This window comes from Dipodomys merriami, unplaced genomic scaffold (genome assembly GCF_024711535.1).
Source record: "Dipodomys merriami isolate MVZ:Mamm:240054 unplaced genomic scaffold, mDipMer1.0.p SCAF_158, whole genome shotgun sequence".
In the NCBI taxonomy this organism is placed as follows: Eukaryota; Metazoa; Chordata; class Mammalia; order Rodentia; family Heteromyidae; genus Dipodomys; species Dipodomys merriami.
Genome location: NW_027202915.1, coordinates 2,920,299 through 2,938,872, shown reverse-complemented (window position 1 = coordinate 2,938,872; position 18,574 = coordinate 2,920,299). Strand labels below are relative to the sequence as shown.

Below are 18,574 nucleotides of genomic sequence, written 5' to 3'. Positions count from 1 at the left end.
CTTCTCCCCTCACAGAAGCACTGCGAGCGAGAAAAACACGCCGCCTGAAGAAGGGGAAGCCCTAGAAATACCCGGAGGCTCTGGCAGTTTTGTTTTCAGGCTGGCCCAGGAGGCCCCGGATGGCTAGGCCCCTTTGAACACGCTCCACTTCCGGGTCACCAGCTGGGGGACACGGCCCGGCTGGCTTGCGCCCGGCCTGGCGCCTCAGCAGACCAGCGAAGAGCACACGCGTTTCTTTTCTTTCTTTCTTTTTTCCTTTTAATTTGATTTATTTTTCTTCCGGTCCTGGGACTTGAACTCAGGGCTTGGGCTCTGTATCTGAGCTTTTGTGTTAGGAAGTGTAAGGCCCTGAGTTGTCTTTAGCACAGAGAGAGAAAAAAGAAACTGGGAAAGGACAGAGAAAGAACGAAAGAAAGCCAGTTGCCTGTGGCTCATGCCTCATCCTAGCTGCACAGGAGGCTGAGATCTGAGGATCGAGGTTCAAAGCCAGCCCGGGCAGGAACATCCGTGAGACTCATGTCCAATAAACCACTAGAACACCGGAAGTGGCGCTGTGGCTCAGCGGTAGAGCGCTAGCCCTGAGCTGAAGAGCTGAGGGACAGCGCCCAAGCCCAGAGTTCAGGTCCCACAACTGACCAAAAACACAAAAAGCAAAAACCTTTTTTTTTTTGGGGGGGGGGGGGAGTCCGTTCGCGGGGCCTGGGCGCTGCCCCGGTGCTCTTCAGCTCAAGGCCAGCGCTCTACGGCTGAGCCATCTTCCCAGCCCCAGAAGAAAACTTTTTACCAGTCCCAAGTTTGGTAGATTAAACACTAGAGCAATTATTTATTTGCCAGTCCTGGGTTCTGTCCCTGAGCTTCTGTGTCGAGGCGAGCGCTCTACCACTTGAGCCACAGCGCCACTTCTGGCTTTTACTGTGGATGTGGTGCTGAGGAATCGAACCCAAGGCTTCACGCATGCAAGGCAGGCGCTCTACCACTGAGCCACCTTCCCAGCCAAGGAACTGTTTATAAAAGGCAGCAAGCAACAGCAACAAAACACCCTGACAGTAAGGACAAACAACAAACGTCTCGTAGGACGGAAGCAGAACTGCCCACAGAGAGTAGGTCGGAGGCCCCGCCCCGTGGGTGGGCAGAGCCGCAGCACTTCCCAGCGAGGACCCGGGGCGGCTGCCTTCCCGACGGACTACAACTCCCAGCATGCCGCGGGGCTGCCCCCCCACGCCCCGCAGGCCGGGAGCGGGACGGACGCCGGCCTATCAGGCCGTGCGGACCCGCGCAGGTTTGACGGGAGGAGCGGCGGCGGCGGAGGATGGAGGCGGTCGTGTTCGTCTTCTCTCTCCTAGATTGCTGCGCGCTCATCTTCCTCTCCGTCTACTTCGTATCCTTTCCTTGAGCGTGGTGGGGCCCAGATGGCCCGGGGCATACAGTGGGCGTGGGAGCGCGGCAGGCCGCCCGGCAGGCCCTGCACGGTCCTTGCTCCCGGCGCGCCCGAGCCGGGCCTGCGGCGCTCGCTCCCGGGACTCCGGAGCCGGACCTGCCGCGCGCGGTACCAGAGCTCCAGAGCCGGACCTGCCGCGCGCGGTCCCGGGGCTCCGGAGCCGGACCTGCCGCGCGCGGTCCCAGAGCTCCAGAGCCGGACCTGCCGCGCGCTCCCGGGGCTCCGGAGCCGGACCTGCCGCGCGCGGTCCCGGGGCTCCGGAGCCGGACCTGCCGCGCGCGGTCCCAGAGCTCCAGAGCCGGACCTGCCGCGCGCTCCCGGGGCTCCGGAGCCGGACCTGCCGCGCGCGGTGCCGGGGCTCCAGAGCCGGACCTGCCGCGCGCGGTCCCGGGGCCCCGGACCCTGTCCAGCTGCGCGGTCCCGGGGCCCCGGAGCTGGGCCTGCCCCCCTCGGGCCCGGGGCTGCCGCGCTCGGTCCCGGAGCCGGCCCCGCCCCGCCCGGCCCTGCGGCCGCCCTGGAGCTGCCTCTGGAGACAAAGGCGGGGTTCCCCGCGTGGGTGGCGGGGCTGTGGGCGCTGGCGGTGCGGGCCCGGGGCGGCGGGGCGATTACCGCGGAGGAGACGGGCGGGCCGGGCGCCCCTGACCGCGGCGCGAGGCGCTCGCGCTGCCGGAGGCTCGTCAGTGCACGGCACCCCGGGTGTTCCGTGGCCGCCCCTCGGCTTCCTGCCGTGCGGCCGTGTAGTCACCATGCGTTCGGGGTTGGGTGCGAATCGTGCGGTGCTGTTTTCAGCCGAGCCCGCTGCCGCCCGGGCGCCCCTCAGGCTTCTGCCTGGGCTGGTCTTGAGCTGTGGCTCTGCCATCCCAGCCACCCGGGTAGCTGGGGTCACAGGCCCGGCTGCAATCTAGTTTTAAATCACTGTAATTTCAGGCAGGAAAAATGAGTGAGGAACTCTGATTTTCCTAGACGTGTACGGTGAGAATGTGCGACAGACACCTGCCGCGGCGCATGCTCCGTGGCCGGGGTGTAATAGCGCTCTTCGGTCCGCTTCCACCTCTGCCTGAGCAGCAGCTTTCACCGCGATGGTTTCTCGTGAGAAGTGCCTTAGTTAGGTTAGGGAGGTAATTGCCTGTTTCCTTCTCCACTTCCCCTTTGCCTAAGTTCTAATGATCTTTTGTGCCTCTTGTGATACGGAACTGGATCTGTAATACACTCAGCAATGAAACTTGGAGCTGGTGGCTCACACAGGAGACTCAGACCTGAGGACCTCTGTTGGAAGCCTGTGTGGGCAAGAAAAGTCTGTGAGACTTTTTTTTGGTGGGGGGAGGGGTCCGTTCGTAGGGCTTGAACTCTGGGCTCAAGGCTAGCGCTCTACTACTTGAGCCACAGCACCACTTCCGGCTTTTTTTCTTTTTATGTGGTGCTGGGGAATCGAACCCAGGGCCTCATGCATGCAAGGCATGCACTCTGCCACTGAGCCACCTTCCCAGCCCTCTGTGAGACTTTAATCTCCAATTAACCACCAGAAAACCAGAAGTAGAGTTGTGGCTCAGGTGGTAGAGCGCTAGCAAAAGAAGCCCACAGACAGCACTCATGGCCAGAGTTCATACACCAAGACTGGCAGAAAGCAACAAAAATAAAGCTAAGAACCCCAATTTTTCGTAGTTTGGAATTTTATTTTTTTCGATTGGTCGTGGGGCTTGAACTCGGCCTGGGCTCTGTCCCTCAGCTCTTCAACTCAACGTGAACACTCTACTGCTTGAGCCACAGCACCACTTCTGGTTTTCTAGTGATTTATTGGAAATAAGACTTTCATGGTCTTTCCTGCCTGGGCTGGCTTTGAACCGTGATCCTCAGCCTCCTGAGTAGCTAGAATTACAGGCATGAGCAGACACCCGGCTGGTTTCAAAATTTTAAAATGTAAAATAGCCAGGTGTAAAGGAGATTGAGATCTGACAATGGCGGTTTGAACCCAACCTAGGCAGGGAAGTCTGAGAATCTTATCTCCCATCAAATACCTCAAATAACTGAAGTGGCCTAGCTTCCCAGGAGGCTGAGATCTGAGGATCATGGTTCGAAGTAAGCTGGGCAGGAAAGTCCATGAAATTATAATCTGCAATAAACATCAAAAGCTGAAAATGGAACTGTGGTTCAAAGTGGTCAAATGCTAGCCTTGAGCACAAAAGCTCAGAGACAGTGCCCGGGTCCTGAGTTCAAGCCCAAGGAGTGGCAGAACAAAACTTGGAAATGGAGCAGTAGCTCTAATGGTAGAGTGCCAGCGTTGTGCCTAAACAAACAAAAATACTTAAAATAGCTTACACCATAGGAAAATGCTAAGTGGAAAATTCAACATTGGTAGACTGGTAGACAGTAAGGTTATCTTTGAGGTTTGTTTTGTTTTAATATATCTGCCCCAGCTAGCTTTGAACCAAGACCCTGAGACCTCAGTCTCCTGAATAGCTAGGATTATAGGCATGAAACACCAGGGCCCAGCTTTAGGGTGTGTTTGGATAAAATTGGACATATTATGGTATTTGTAGGAAACTTGGGCTGTCCCTCAGCTCTTCAGCTCAAGGCAAGCACTCTACCACTTGAACCACAGTGCCACTTCCAGTTTTCTAGTGGTTAATTGGAGATAGAGTCTCATGAACTTTCTTGCCCCAACTGACTTTGAACCATGATCTCAGATTTCAGCCTTCTTAGTCGCTAGGATTACAAGCATGAGCCACTGGCTCCCCACTTAATTTTAGAGTAGATTGCCACCCTCCCCCCATGAGGCTTAAACTCTAGACCTGGGTGCTATCTCTGAGCTCTTGCTCAAGGGCTAGCACTGTACCTAACACTTTGAGTCCTAGCCCCCTTTATGGTTTTCTGGTGGTTAATTAGCGGTGAGTCTTATGGGCTTTCCTGCCTGGGCTGGTGGTCCTCAGATCTCAGCCTCCCAAGTAGCTAGGATTACTGGCGTGAACCACTAGTATATGCTTTTTGTTAAGAGTTTAGAATCATCTGTGATTTTTTTTTTTGGGGGGGTCCGGTCATGGGACCTGAACTCGGCCTAGGCGCTGTCCCTCAGCACTTCAGCTCAAGGCTAGCGCTCTACCAGTTGAGCCACAGCACCACTTCCGGCTTTTTTCTTTTTCATTATGTGGTGCTGGGAAATCGAACCCAGGGCCTCATGCATGCAAGGCAAGTACTTTACCACTGAGCCACCTTCCAAACCCCTCATCTGTGATGTGTGTGTGTGTGTGTGTGTGTGTGTGTGTGTGTGTGTGTGTGTGTGTGTGTGTGTGTGTGTGTGTGTGTGTGTGTGTGTGTGTGTGTGTGTACACGTATGTATGTGTGTGCCAGTGCTGGGGCTTGAACTCAAGGATTGGGTACTGTCCCTTAGCTTTTTCTGCTCAAGGCTGGCACCCTACCATTTTGGGCTTGTGCATGTGTTTGATTAGATATTAGAGTCTCTTAGACTTTCTTGCCATATCTCAGTCTCCTAAATATGCCACTGGCATAAGCCACCAGTGCCCAGTTTTGTTTTTTTCTTTCTTTTTACAGAGATTAGGACTGAACTGAAGGCTCCAACCTTATTCATATTTTTAAGATTTTAAGAGGTTTTTTTTGTATATATCTAATCCACATTTAAAATTTTTTTTCTTGGACTGCTCCCCAGAGCTTCATAGAGATCAACCAGTAAAGTATGTTCCAAGTCCCCAGATTTTTATCTGCTCCACATTTAGGATCTCATGGGTAAATGATCTGGTATGTGTTAGATTAGACTTGAGTGTAAAATGTTTACTTTGTGAAAATAGTTTGTTGTAAGAACATGAGTGAGAATGACTTGACTAATGAGCATACTTTAAGGAAATAACTAAAAATTTCACCTCAGATTTAATTTTGACTTGCAGCTAGAATTACTTTCTGAAACTTAAGTACTTGTCATATGAGAAGTACAGTTCCTTAACTTGATTACCAGATAATTACATTGTCTGATTTAGAATGTGATTATATTAATGCTAGATCATGTTGCTCAAAATTAAACAAGGTAAGATGTTTCTTTGCTTATTTTTTGGCATTGAAGTCAGCTCTTCATTTTCTACATTAAAGATTATTATAAATAACGAGTATATGTACTTTTGGTGCCAGTCCCTAGGGTTGAGGTCAGGGCCTGAGTGCTGTCCCTGAACTCTTGCCCAAAGCTAGCTCTTTACCACTTGGGTCACACCACCACTTCTGGCTTTTTGGTGTTTTAATTGGAGATGAGAGTCTCATGTATTTGTCTGCTAGGCATGCTGTTGGACTGGATCTTAAGATCTCAGCCTCCTGAATAGCTAGGATTATAGGAGTGAGCTACCAGCACCCAGCTTTTTAGAAGACTTAAGCTTCATTTTCAGCTCTGCATGATGCTTCCTGGTTCTGTTGTCATAATAGACAATATCATTACTCACACAAAGTAAAGATTGTTTACGAAGGACATTGTTGTAGTTTTTTATTTGGTCAGTCCTGGGCCTGAACTCTGGGCCTTGGTGCTGCTGTCCCTCAGTTCTTCAAGGCTAGTGCTCTACCACTTGAGCCATAGCACCACTTCTGGCTTTTTCTGCTTATGTGGTGCTGAGGAATCAAATCCAGGGCCTCATGCATGCAAGGCAAGCACTCTACCACTGAGCCACCTTCCCAGCACCCAGAGCATTGTTTTTTGGTTTTTTGTTTGTTTGTTTTTTTGTTGTTGGTCATGGGGCTTGAACTCTGGGCCTGGTCGCTGTCCCTCAGCTCTTCACCTCAAGGCAAGCGCTCTACCACTTGAGCTACAGCGCCACTTCCGGTTTTCTGGTGGTTTATTGGAGATAGGAGTCTCACGGTCTCTCCTGCCCGGGCTGGCTTTGAACCGTGATCCTTAGATCTCAGCCTCCTGAGTAGCTAGGATTACAGGCGTGAGACACCAGCGCCCGGCCGTTTTGTTTTGGTTTTTTTTTTTGGTCAGTTGTTGGGCTTGAACTCTGGACCTGGGTGCTGTCCCTCATCTCTTCAGCTCAAGCCAAGTGCTCTGCCGCTTGAGCCACAGTGCCACTTCCTGTTTTTGAGTGGTTCATTGGAGATAAGAGTCTCCTGGACTTTCCTGCCTGGGCTGGCTTTGAACCGCGATCCTCAGATCTCAGCCTCCTCAGTAGCTAGGATTATAGGCGTTGGCATTGTTTTTGTTTTATGTGTTCAGACCTCCTTTTTCCTCTTGGAAAAATGCTTATTGGTCTTTTTGTTGAGTGAAAGTCCTTTCTTGTATGGTTGTGGAAAAATGGATTGGTTAGTTGATATGTCTCAGGGCCATTTTACCATTAGTCAAGGTTTCATTTTGGCATGAGTACTCTGCAGAGCTTGTCTAGATACAAGGAAGCCATTTGTTCTTGATTTGTTTTGAGGTAAGCAGACAGGTTTTCTGGATGAAAGTACATTAAGCGTGACCTAAAAAACATTCCTCTGTGTCTTCACATTTTCAGTCTAGTTTTTCTAGCTTATGTGGAAAATAAAATTATATTTCATTTGGAAAACTATATCAAGCCAGGCACTGGTGGTTCATGCCTATAATCCTAGTTACTCAGGAGGTGGAGATCTGAGGGTCTCGGTTCAAATACATCCCAAGGGCTGGGCACCAGTGGCTCACGCCAGTAATCCTAGCTACTTAGGAGGCTGAGATCTGAGGATCGAGATTCAAAGCCAGCCCAGGCAGAAAAGTCCATGAGACTCTTATCTCCAATTAACCACTCAGAAAATTGGAAGTGGTGCTATGACTCAAGTAGTAGAGCGCTAGCCTTGAGTTGAAGAGCTGAGGGACAGCGCCCAGGCCCAGAGTGCTCTGCTTCTAGATTATTGATATGAGATAAGAGTCTCAGGGACTTTCCTGCCCCAGCTGGCTTCAGATCTTGATCCTCTTCATTTCAGCCTCTTGAGTTGCTAGGATTATAGTTGTCAACCACCAGCACACACCTCCTACGTGTTTTATTTTTAAGCTGTATCTTGATGTATTTGCATGGAATAAGCAGTTACTGCAGGAGTGTCTGAGTCTAATCATCTTGAAACGCTAGCTTGTAAGTTCTCTGTGTGTTTATTAAGTTAGCTTCGAATAACATGTCAGGTAAGATCTATAATACTGTGTTCTTCCATTGCAGTGGTAGCTCCAGAGTTGAGTTGTATAACGCTGTGTTCCTCCATTGCAGTGGGTAGCTCCAGAGTTGAGATGTATAACACTGTGTTCCTCCATTGCAGTGGGTAGCTCCAGAGTTGATTGGCCACACCATTGTCACTGTGTTAATGCTTGTTTCACTGCACTGGTTCATCTTCCTTCTCAATCTACCTGTTGCCACTTGGAATGTTTATCGGTAAGTCAGGTTTGTTATTTGTTTAGTATTGGAGTAACTAAATAAGCAAGCAGGCTGCTCTCTACAGAATTATATGCCAGTAAGGAATAGTAAAGATGTTTTTTGAAATCAGAATAAATCTTTGGTACACTGGGCAAATGGCAGTTTTCATGGCTTGGTCTTGTACAGTACACATATACTATAAATTTGTAAAATATGTAATGCTTAGTTGTAATGTCTAAATACTCACGAAATGTGTTTTCATGGACTTGAATTTAGAAAAATAGTCAAAAGTGCTGGGAAGGTAGCTCAGTGGTAGTGTGCTTGGCTAGCATGCATGAAGCCCTGGGTTCAATTCCTCAGCACCACATAAACAGTAAAAGCTGGAAGTGCCGCTGTGGCTCAGTGGAAGAGTGCTATCCTTGAGCAAAAGAAGCCCAGGGACAGTGTCCAGGCCCTGAGTTCAAGCCCAAGGACTGACAAAAAAAAAAAACACAAAGAACAGTCAAAAGCCTAAGAACATAATGCCTTTTTCATTATTAATTTTAGTTATTTAAATTTATTATTATTAATTTTAATTATTGTTTTTTCTTTTGCTAGTTCTGGGGCTTAAACTCAGGGCCTAGGTACTGTTCCTGGACTTCTCTTGCTCACTCTACCCCTTGAGACACAGCACTACTTCCAGCCTTTTCTGTATATGTGGTACTGAGGAATTGAACCCAGGGCTTCATGCATGCAAGACAAGCACTGTACCACTGAGCCACCTTCCCAGTCCCTCAAATTAAGTTTTTATGCCTATAACTTATTAGGTAACTCCACTGCTTTTTGTACAACTAAGGCAAATTAACGAAGTATTTTTACTTAATCAGTTTGGAAGTTTGTTCAAAAATAGTTTAGTGGAAGCCAGAGACTGGTGGTTCACACCTGTAATCCTAGCTACTCAGGAGGCTGAGATCTGAGGATTGCAGTTCAATGCCAGCCTGGGCAGGAAACTCCTTGACTCTTATCTCCACTTAAACACCAGAAAAATGGAAGTGGCGCTGTGGCTCAAGTGGTAGAGCACTCACCTTGAGCTGAAGAGTTGAGGGACAGCGCCCAGCCCAGAGTTCATGCCCCATGACCACCACTGATAACAACTAAGCTTACAAATCTAGAGTTTATTTTAATTCAGTTAATTAATTTATTTAATTAATTAGGTACTTGATGTTTAGAAGGCTGAGATCTGATGACCATGGTTTGAAGCCAGCCTAGGCAGGAAAGTCCATAAGACTTTTTTTTTGGGGGGGGGGTCCGGTCATGGGGCCTGAACTCTGGGCCTGGGCGCTGTCCCTCAGCTCTTCAGCTCAAGGCTAGCACCCTACCATTTGAGCCACAGCGCCACTTCCGGCTTTTTTCTTTTTGCTTATGTGGTGCTGAGGAATCGAACCCAGGGCCTCAGGCATGCAAGGCAAGCGCTCTACCACTGAGCCACCTTCCCAGCCTGTCCATAAGACTTTTACTTCCAGCACAAAGCCAGAATTTTCAGGGGCAGTGCTCAGGCCTGCAGTTCAAATCCCAGGACCAGTACAAAATAGAAATTGAATAATTTTTGCAGCACTGACAGTTGGCGTTAGGGTCTTTTACTTAGCAGTTGAGTGTTCTGCCCCTCGAGCCCTCCCCCATGGGTTCTTTCTCTCGGGGTGTTGTATTTTTGGCCTGAATTGAGATTCTTCCACCTGTCAGTAGGAGCATATACATCATCACAGTGCCTAGCTTGTTAGTCAAGATGGGGATTCCACTAATCCTTTGCTAAGCTTGCCTTAAACTGTAATTTTCCAGTCTTTACCCCCCAAGTAGCTGGGATTTAGGTGTTTACTGGAATGATCAGTTTTAGTGTTTGTTGTTTTGTCTTCTTTTGCTTACTGAGTCAGTCTCACTGTTCCAGTCTTCCTGTTTTATCCTTCCCTGAGTGCTGGGATTATAGGCATGTACTGTACTACATTACTACATGCTGGATTTATTTGTGTGTTAGTGGTTTGGTTTTCTATCTAGATTTTTGGGAAAAGCCATTTTTCATTAGCTGATTCTTTTGTGTGTGTGTGTGGTGGGGAGGGGGAGGTCGTGGGGCTTGAACTCTGGGCCTGGGCACTTGCAGTTTTCTGTGTCTCACAGACTTTCCTGCCCGGGCTGGCTGTGAACTGCAATCCTCAGATCTCAAGCTCCTGAGTAGCTAGGATTACAGGCATGAGCCACTGACGCCTGGCTTTCCCTGGCTGATTCTTAAACATGATATTGTAAAGTACAGTTAAAATAAAAAGGACTAAAGCATTAGAGGGCATTAGGACAGACAAAAGGACACACACAGGATGTATTAGAGATGAGGAAAGGAGTGGATTTTGACTAAGGAACTTTCCAAGATCAAGGGACTGGAATCTGAGCTGCATACCTCATTTCAGTATGTTGGTATCCTGGGGAAGGATCTTACTATTTTTTTTTTCAGGTTTTTTATTGGTATTACATGACCAGTTCCATACATCCATACTCTAAATATGAGCATATGCTTCTTGCCCTACTCAGCCTCCTGAGTAGCTAGGATTACAGGCGTAAGCCACCAGTGCCCTGCTGGTGGTGGTGTTTTGAGGCAGAGTCTTGCTATGTAACCCATGCTCATACTCTTCCTGCCCTGGCCTCCTGAGTGGTGGAATTACAGATACTTGTCACCCACTAGGCCTGGTCCCATGCAGGTATTTTTTTTAGCATATATCTGTAACCCTATGATTTCTTTTAAGTAAAGTGTACATTTGAGAATGAGAATGGATACTGGAATCTGAGACCATGGGTCTTGGTATTTCTCAGACCACACTATAAATGTGCTAGAAGAGTTTTGGCTTGAATTCTTTGTGTAGAATACATATAGAGTATTGTAAAAGGCTCTATGAAGTCAATTATAAAAATTTCTTTTCCTGTTAATAATAAAAACAAAGATCATGTGTGCTTACTATCCTCACAATTGCAGTAACAGGTTGCCTGTCAGTTTTGCTGGTCACAAGTTTACCTCCTATTTTTTAAAAGGTTAAAAAAATGGGTGCTAGTGCCTCATACCTGGAACTCTAGCTACTCAGAGGCTAGGATCTGAGAACTGGGTTTGAAGCCAGCCCAGGCAGAAAACCCTGAGAGATTCCACCTCCAGTTAACCAACAAAATGCCAACTGGAGGCATCACTCAAGTAGTGGAGCACCAGCTGTGAGCAAAAAAAACTAAAATCAAGTAATCCTAGCTACCCAGGAGGCTGAGATCTGAGGATCACCTTTGAAAGCCAGCCCAGAAAGGAAAGTCCATGAGACTCTTATCTCTAATTACCCAGCAAAAAGCTGGAAATGGAGCTGTGCCTCAAGTGGTAGAATGCTAGCCTTGAGCACAAACATTCAGAGACAACTCCCAAACCCTAAGTTCAATCCCCAGGACTGGCACCAAAATGAAGAAAGAAGGAGAGAAAAAAAGAGGAAAGAAGGAAGGGAGGGAAGGAGGGAGAAAAAAGAGAAGGAAAAGAAAAGAATGAGGAAGGGACGGACGGAAAGAATGGCATAAGAGTGACATAAGGGATGACTTTAATCAGGATACATTGTGTACATGTGTGGAAATGTTACAGTAAGGCTAGGGGCTAGTGGGTCACCAACCAAGACAGGGGAAACCTGAGACTCTTCTCTCCAATTAACTACTAGAAAACTCTAAAACGTGACACTGTGGTTCACAGTGGTAGAGCACTACCCTTGAGCAAAAGAACTCAGGGACAAGGCCCAGGCCCAGAGTTCAGGCTCCACAACTAACCAAAGAAAACCTCCAGAAAGGGTACAGAGAAATCTATTAATATACAACGAATGCATACTAATAAAAACAAACTAGAAAAGGGTGACATTGAGTTATATTGTAGTCAAAGACTGCTTTGTTAAATGACAACTCCTCTGTACACCTACTTAATGATTAAAAAAAAAAAAAAAATTAGTTAAAAAAAATGCAGGTCACAGAGCCAGACTGCTTGGGTTTAGATTTTAACCTTATAGTTAATTATGTGGACTCCGGCAAGTTACTAACCTCTATGCAACTCAGTTTCTTTGGCTATAAAATGGGGACGAGAGCACATAAATACCTCCAAATGAATGCATGATTGAATAAATAAGTAATAAATGCCCTGAGGCAGTATAAGAAAAGTTGTTTTTTTTTTTTTTTTTTTTTTTTTTTCTGGAAGTATTGATTGGATACAGAAGAGCTAAAGGGAGAAGAGCTAAAGGGAGAGAAACAAATTTGGGAAATGGGATAAGAAACAGGAACAAGCCTGGCCCAGCCAGTGGCTCTCGCCTGTCAGCTACTCAGGTGGCTGAGAGGATCGCGGTTCAAAGCCAGCCTACGCAGGAAACTCCATGAGACTCTTATCTCCAAGTAAACATCAAAAAAAGCCATAAATAGAACTAAGGCTCAATTAGTAGAGCTCTAGTCTTGAGCACAAAAGCTAAAGGACAGCACTAGGACCTGAGTTCAAGCCCCAGGGTGAGCACAAAATAAAGAATAATAATAATAAACCAGAAACAAAAAACCTTGGAACAACAAAAACAAAAAAGACACAGGGTAATGTTAGTGGAAATGAAATGAACAATTACATATATGGTAGTAGGAAGAAAGAATGAAAAAGACTTTAATGGGGCTAGGAAGGTGGCTCAGTGGTAGAGCGCTTGCCTTGCATGCCTTAGGCCCTGGGTTCAATTCCTTAGCACCACATAAGCAGGGGGAAAAAAAGGCGGAAGTGGCGCTGTGGCTCAAATGGTAGAGCGCTAATGTTGAGCTGAAGAACTGAGGGACAGCGCCCAGGCCCAGAGTTCAGGCCCCACGACCGGACCCAAAAAATAAATAGATAGATAAAATGAAAAATAAAAAAAAAAGAGACTTTAATGGACTGGCTATGAAAGATAATAGAAAAATCCAGTAAGTTTTTAAGGACCACAAAGAAAATAGTAACATTTTTAAGAATTATTTCTTATGTAGGTCCTTTTTGCTTTTGCTGAATTCTACCACTTTGAGCCACAGTACCACTTCTAGTTTTCTGGTGGGCTGGCTTTGATCCTCAAATCTCAGCCTCCTGAGTAGCCACGATTGCCTTCGAGAGCCAGCACCTGGCTAATAGTAACATTCATGTCTTTCCTTCTTTTTGTAGGGGGTGTGTCGTTGTGGAGCTTTAATGCGGTCCCTGGGCTCTCTTGCGCAAGACTAGTGCTCTACCACTTTGAGCCACGACTCCCCTTCCATCGTTTTGGTGGTTAATTGGAAAAAAGAGTCTCATGGATTTTACTGCCTGCACAGGCTTCAAACATAGATCTTCAGATTAGGATTACAAGCATGAGCCACTGGTTTAATAGTAACAATCTTTTTTGTTTGTTTTGTTGGTCGTGTGGCTTGAACTCTGGCACTGTCCCTCAGCTCTTCAGCTCAAGGCAAGCACTCTACCACTTGAGCCACAGCACCACTTCCGGTTTTCTAGTGGTTAATATATTGGAGATCAGAGTCTCACAGACTTTCCTGCCTGGGCTGGGTTTGAACCATGATCCTCAGATCTCAGCCTCCTGAGTAGCTTGGATTACATGCTGAGCCACTGGCACCCAGCAATAGTAACATTTTTTAACCTAGAAGTGAGAGAATGGTAAGGCTGAGACTGAAGATATTACATGAGCACTTAAGTGACAACATCCTCTCGACCAAAATAAGGGCATTCTAGTATTTGAGGGAAAATTTTAGATTGATGAAACTTGAGAGGTCATCATCTCATAGATGTGTGGGTGGGAAAGGAAGCCACAAGCCACATGGTGCCATGAGCTGTGGTAACAGGAAGGGTCATAAACACTACTGAGGACATGTTACAGAGATAGCAAGCACTTTTTCTCTTGAAATAACCCAATTTCCATAAGAAGGTTTCTGAAAGCTTGATAAAATTGAGAAATAACTGTAGGAATAACAGAAGATGGGTCAAAAGGTCTCAGTGCATTTAAAAATCCTCATCTAAGCTTGGGTGCCGGTGGCTCAGGCCTGTAATCTTAGATACTCAGGAGGCTGAGGTCTGAGGATCACGGTTCAAAGCCAGACCGGGCAGGAAAGGTCTGTGAGACTCTTATCTCCAGTGAACCACTCAGAAAACCGAAGTGGCACTGTAGCTCAAGTGGTAGAGCCAAGGTCCAGAGTTCAAGCCCCATGACTGACAAAAAATATATATATATATCATCAGAATGTTACTATATTTGCTTCCATTAGCAGTGAGTTGAAACAAAAATCAACAGAAGAAAACTAATTAGTAGCCTAAAACATTGTAATATCACTCCATCTTTGGCTGGCAGTTGCATGCTTTATGTCTTGCTCACCTTTAAGGTTGATCACTGTTAGTCACCTGTTTTTCAGTGTCTGTGCTGACTGAATTCCCCATCTAAAATGTGTGTCCTTCTTCAGGTTCATTATGGTGCCAAGTGGTAACATGGGAGTGTTTGACCCAACAGAGATACACAACCGAGGGCAGCTAAAGTCACATATGAAAGAGGCAATGATCAAGCTCGGTTTCCACTTGCTCTGCTTCTTCATGTATCTTTACAGGTGAGTATAAAGTTCCCTGACATCTTCCCAGATGCTATGTCGTCTGTCCACTAGTATGTATATACTGGGTGACGGCTGATGTCAGGACACTGAAAGGTACTTTAGGTGACACAAAGGAGCTAGCTGTGAAGAACCCTTTATACAGAAAGCCTGCAGCTTGCCAATTTCAGCTCTGAAGTGTTACAAAGAACATGAAAGTGGAGGTGCCTGAGCCGGGCACCAGTGGCTCCTGCCTGTCATCCTTGCCACTCAGAGGCTAAGATCGAAGCATCGCACTACAAAGCCAGCCCCGGCAGCAAAGGCCCTGAAACTTTCTTTTTGGACAGCGTCACCTCTTCCCTCATTTTTCCCCAGTTTTTCCCTCCTGTCCCTGATCCAAAGTTAATTTTCAGCATAGTCAGCTTAGTGTCTAGTGAGTACAGGTCTGATCATCTTCTACTCAAAGGAATATTCGTGTGGCTCAAGGATGCAAGTCTGACACACCAGACTCTGAGGGACAAATTTTATTGTAGATGTTGAAGGCTTACAGTTACATAAGTAATTAGTACATTTATTTTGAACAGGGTCACCCATTCCCTCATTTTCTCCCAGTTTTTCTCCTCCTGGCATCTCCCCCTCCCCATGTTGTACAGTTCATTTCCAACACAGTGTCTAGTGAGTACCACTGCTGAATTGGTTCATCCTTTGCCCACTGTTTCTACGCTTCCCTTTCCCCTGGGGTGCTTCTAACATCTGTACCGTTGGTTTCTTTCCACAGCATGATTTTAGCTTTGATAAATGACTGAGGGTGCAGAGGCTACGGCTGAAGTCAACCCACACTACACAACATCTTTAGAACTGTAACCATACCAGTATATATTTTCGTCTTTGAACAAAATAGCTATTTTTGCTGTATTTTTACCATATAAAGTATTTGAAAAACATGAATTGAGTTTTTATAAATTTCTGGTTCTCAACTTTAATCTGAACCCCAGCATATGAAGGTATTTCTGTATCACAAACTGTATAGTGAAAATGGTAGTGTGTGTAGTATTAGGCACATGTGCCAACCTTGCTTGCCAAAGAAAGAATACATCTGAAAGGGACACTTAGTAGATGAGACGGGCTGTCTTGAAGTCAGACCACGGAACAATGTATTAATGTGCACAAAAGAAAGACAATTGAGCCGGGTACTGGTGGCTCACACCTGTGATCCTTAGCTACTCAGGAGGCTGAGATCTGAGGATAGCTGTTCAAAGCCAGCTCCAGAGCCAGCCCAGGAAGAAAAGTCTGTGAGCCTCTTACCTCCAAAGAAACACCAGAAAACCAGAAGTGGTGCTGTGGCTCATGTGGTAAAGCACTTGCCTTGAGCTGAAGGGCTCAGGGACAGCGCCCAGGCCCAGAGTTCAAGCCCCATGACTGACAAAAAGAAGAGAAAATTACCCTTTTTGCCAATGTTGCGGCAACTTTGTGTTACTGTGGTTTAAGGATTTATGGAAATGTTAGCTAAGTCTTAACACAAGAAGGTTATGCAAAAAAATGACCCCCCCCCCACACACACACATACACACATATATATAATTCATTGCAGTCTTTGTGAATCTTTTCAAGCCATTTGCCCAGATACAATGTAATTCCTGCTTATAGAAAGGAAAATAAAATTTAAAAACAAGATTTTTATCATGAGCTTTCATTTAAAACACATCCACAATCACCTCTAAGGCTAATACTATCCTGGCTCTGGCTAGGTCTTAGTTTTGTACTTTTAAAAGTCTCTGGGACTTTGCTGCCTGGGGTAGCTTAGAACCATCATCCTCAGATCTCAGTCTCGTGAGTAGCTAGGATTGCAGATGGGAGCCACCAGTACTCAGCTGATGTTTTAATAGGTTTAGAGATTTGGTACAGATGATACCAATTGGAATCATGATGTGCCTCAGTTAAGTGTCCATTTAAAAAAGCGCATTAGGGGGCTAGAAGGGTGGCTCGGTGGTAGAGTGCTTGCCTTGCACGCATGAGGCCTTGGGTTCGATTCCTCAGCACCACATAAGCAGAAAAAGCTGGAAGCTGTGCTATGGCTCAAGTGGTAGAGCACTATCCTTGAGCTGAAGAGCTGAGGGACAGTGCCCAGGCCCAGAGTTCAGGCCCCACAACTGACAAAAACCAAAAAAATGTGTTAGTAATGCTCTGCTTAATGCTGAGATTAACCCTTCTGCATTGACTAGTGACTTGTGAGAACCAATACAAGCCATTTCATATGCACAGCAGAGCCTAACCCTCAGTTCCTCAGAGCTGTATTTGTAAACCTGCCCTTGATGAAAACACTGAATTTCTTCAGCTATGTTTTCTGGTTCTTCCAGTGTGAAGGTGAACGTCAAAAATCATTCCAAGTCCTGATTCGTGTCTTTAGTGTTATCTTCAGCTTTGGTATTTAGGCAAAGGATCACTTTGACAGCATCCGAAGGGGTAGAATTAGGTGGCTAATCAAAGTGTGAGGTCCCTCTAAAGGTTAAATACTGATAATGACCTTTGGGGCCTGGATTGGCTCTAGCCTCAGGTAGAAGGGAGCTATTACGCTAAACTGCACATACAAATAGGCCATATTTTGTATGGAAGTATTGCCCTGGCCACACAAAGAAAATGTTAGCCAAAACTAGCTTTATTCTCTCTCTTGGCCTCTTTGGAGTCACAGAAATTATTGGGGGGGAGGGTAGTTTTGTATTGCCAGGAAAAGGGTCAAGAGGCCGCAATGAAGTTACTTCACCTGCATGGCTAAGGCTTAAAAAACAATCCCCTTAAGAGTATTTGCTGCTAGGCGCTGGTTGCTCACACCTGAACTCCTAGCTACTCAGGAGGCTGAGATCTGAGAATCACGGTTCAAAACCAGCTCAGACAGGAAAGTTCGTGAAGACTTACCTCCAATTAACCAACCAGAAAATAGGAAGTGGTATTGTGGCTCAAGTGGTAGAGTCCTAGCTTTGAGCTGAAGAGCTGTCTCAGCACCCAGGCCCAGAGTTCAAACCCCACGACGGACAAAAAAAAAAAAAAAATTGTTTTCCCAGCAAACTAGCTCCAGATCCCAGTAGTGTATTTATGGTTCTCACTATTCAATAAAATTTTCCTTCAATGGCTTTGGTGTCTGACAAATCTCACTAAAAAAAGAGACTTTACATTCCTACACCTACACATAGGGATATAAGTAAAATAAATGTCCCCTTCCCCCAACATTGAGGTGTACTTACTAGGGAAAAGTTCAGATATATTTTTCTTAAGAACGAAGGGTTTTTTTCCCCCTATCAGAAGTAAGTTTTTAACTTTCAGAGGCTTTTTGTTGTTGATATAAAATCGTCAGACCACTGTTTTTTAGCTTAGAAAAAGATAACTTGTTAAGTCAACACATAGATTTATTTGGCCAGTTGTGAGGCTCACTGAACTTAGGCCCTGGCACTGTCCATGTTTCTCACTCAAGGGTAATTACCACTTTGAGCCACAGCATTTTCTGAGTTTACTGGAGATGTCTCATAAAACTGGCTGGGTTGGCTTTGAACCATAATCCTCAGATCTCAACCTCCTGAGTAGGAGCACAGGTGTGAGCCACCCCATCACGTGGCTCCATTTGCTTAAGTTCTGTGTTTTTGTGCCATTAATGGGACTTGAGGTTAGGCCTTGGGTGATGTCCATTTGCTCTTTAACTCAAGGCTAATGCTGTACCTCTTGGGCCACAGCTGCACTCCAGCTTTCTACTGGTTAATGGAAGGTTAAGTCTTAAACTTTCCTACCTAGAATGGCTTTGAACCATTCATGATCCTCAGATCTTAGCCTCCTGAGCAGCTAGGATTACAGGCAGCCACCAGCATTGAGCTTGATTTTAAAATTTTTATTTCCGTCTATGGCCATATCATCCTGAATGTGCTCAATCTCATCTGATCTCGGAAATTAAAATTGTATTTCTATCACTACGGATTGAACCCACATCCTGCACATTCCAAGCATGTACTGTTACCAGAGGTGAACTTGTAACCCTATTCAAATCAGGTAGATGCAGACCCCAGAGTGATGCTGGATGGAACTTAGCCAACCTTCCAATAGCTGCTATCTTGGAAGCAAGATCTATAAAAACCTGTCCCCTTCTTGGGTAGTGGCCAGAGGAAGCTGTAAACCTCCAGTCAGTAGTATGAAGAAGAGGCTGCTCAAGGCGTATTAAGATAATCTGGTG

At 46.2% G+C, this 18,574-nt stretch overlaps 1 protein-coding gene across 1 annotated transcript; it reads left to right on the top strand.

Annotated features, from left to right (window-relative positions):
• The first annotated feature begins 1,214 nt into the window (after positions 1-1,214).
• Positions 1,215-17,489, top strand: Cnih4 (cornichon family member 4). The gene is made up of 5 exons (XM_070023266.1): positions 1,215-1,378; positions 5,403-5,471; positions 7,685-7,797; positions 14,242-14,382; positions 15,140-17,489. The coding sequence occupies exons 1-5, from the start codon at positions 1,310-1,312 to the stop codon at positions 15,165-15,167; spliced, it is 420 nt and encodes a 139-aa protein (XP_069879367.1). The 5' UTR covers positions 1,215-1,309; the 3' UTR covers positions 15,168-17,489.
• Positions 17,490-18,574: the final 1,085 nt, after the last annotated feature.

Coding starts and splice junctions, on each gene's coding strand:
- Cnih4 (XM_070023266.1), top strand. CDS start 1,310: ATGGAGGCGGTCGTGTTCGTCTTCTCTCTCCTAGATTGCTGCGCGCTC. Junction 5,472..7,684: donor GTTGCTCAAAATTAAACAAG/GTAAGATGTTTC, acceptor CCTCCATTGCAG/TGGGTAGCTCCAGAGTTGAT. Junction 7,798..14,241: donor GCCACTTGGAATGTTTATCG/GTAAGTCAGGTT, acceptor GTCCTTCTTCAG/GTTCATTATGGTGCCAAGTG.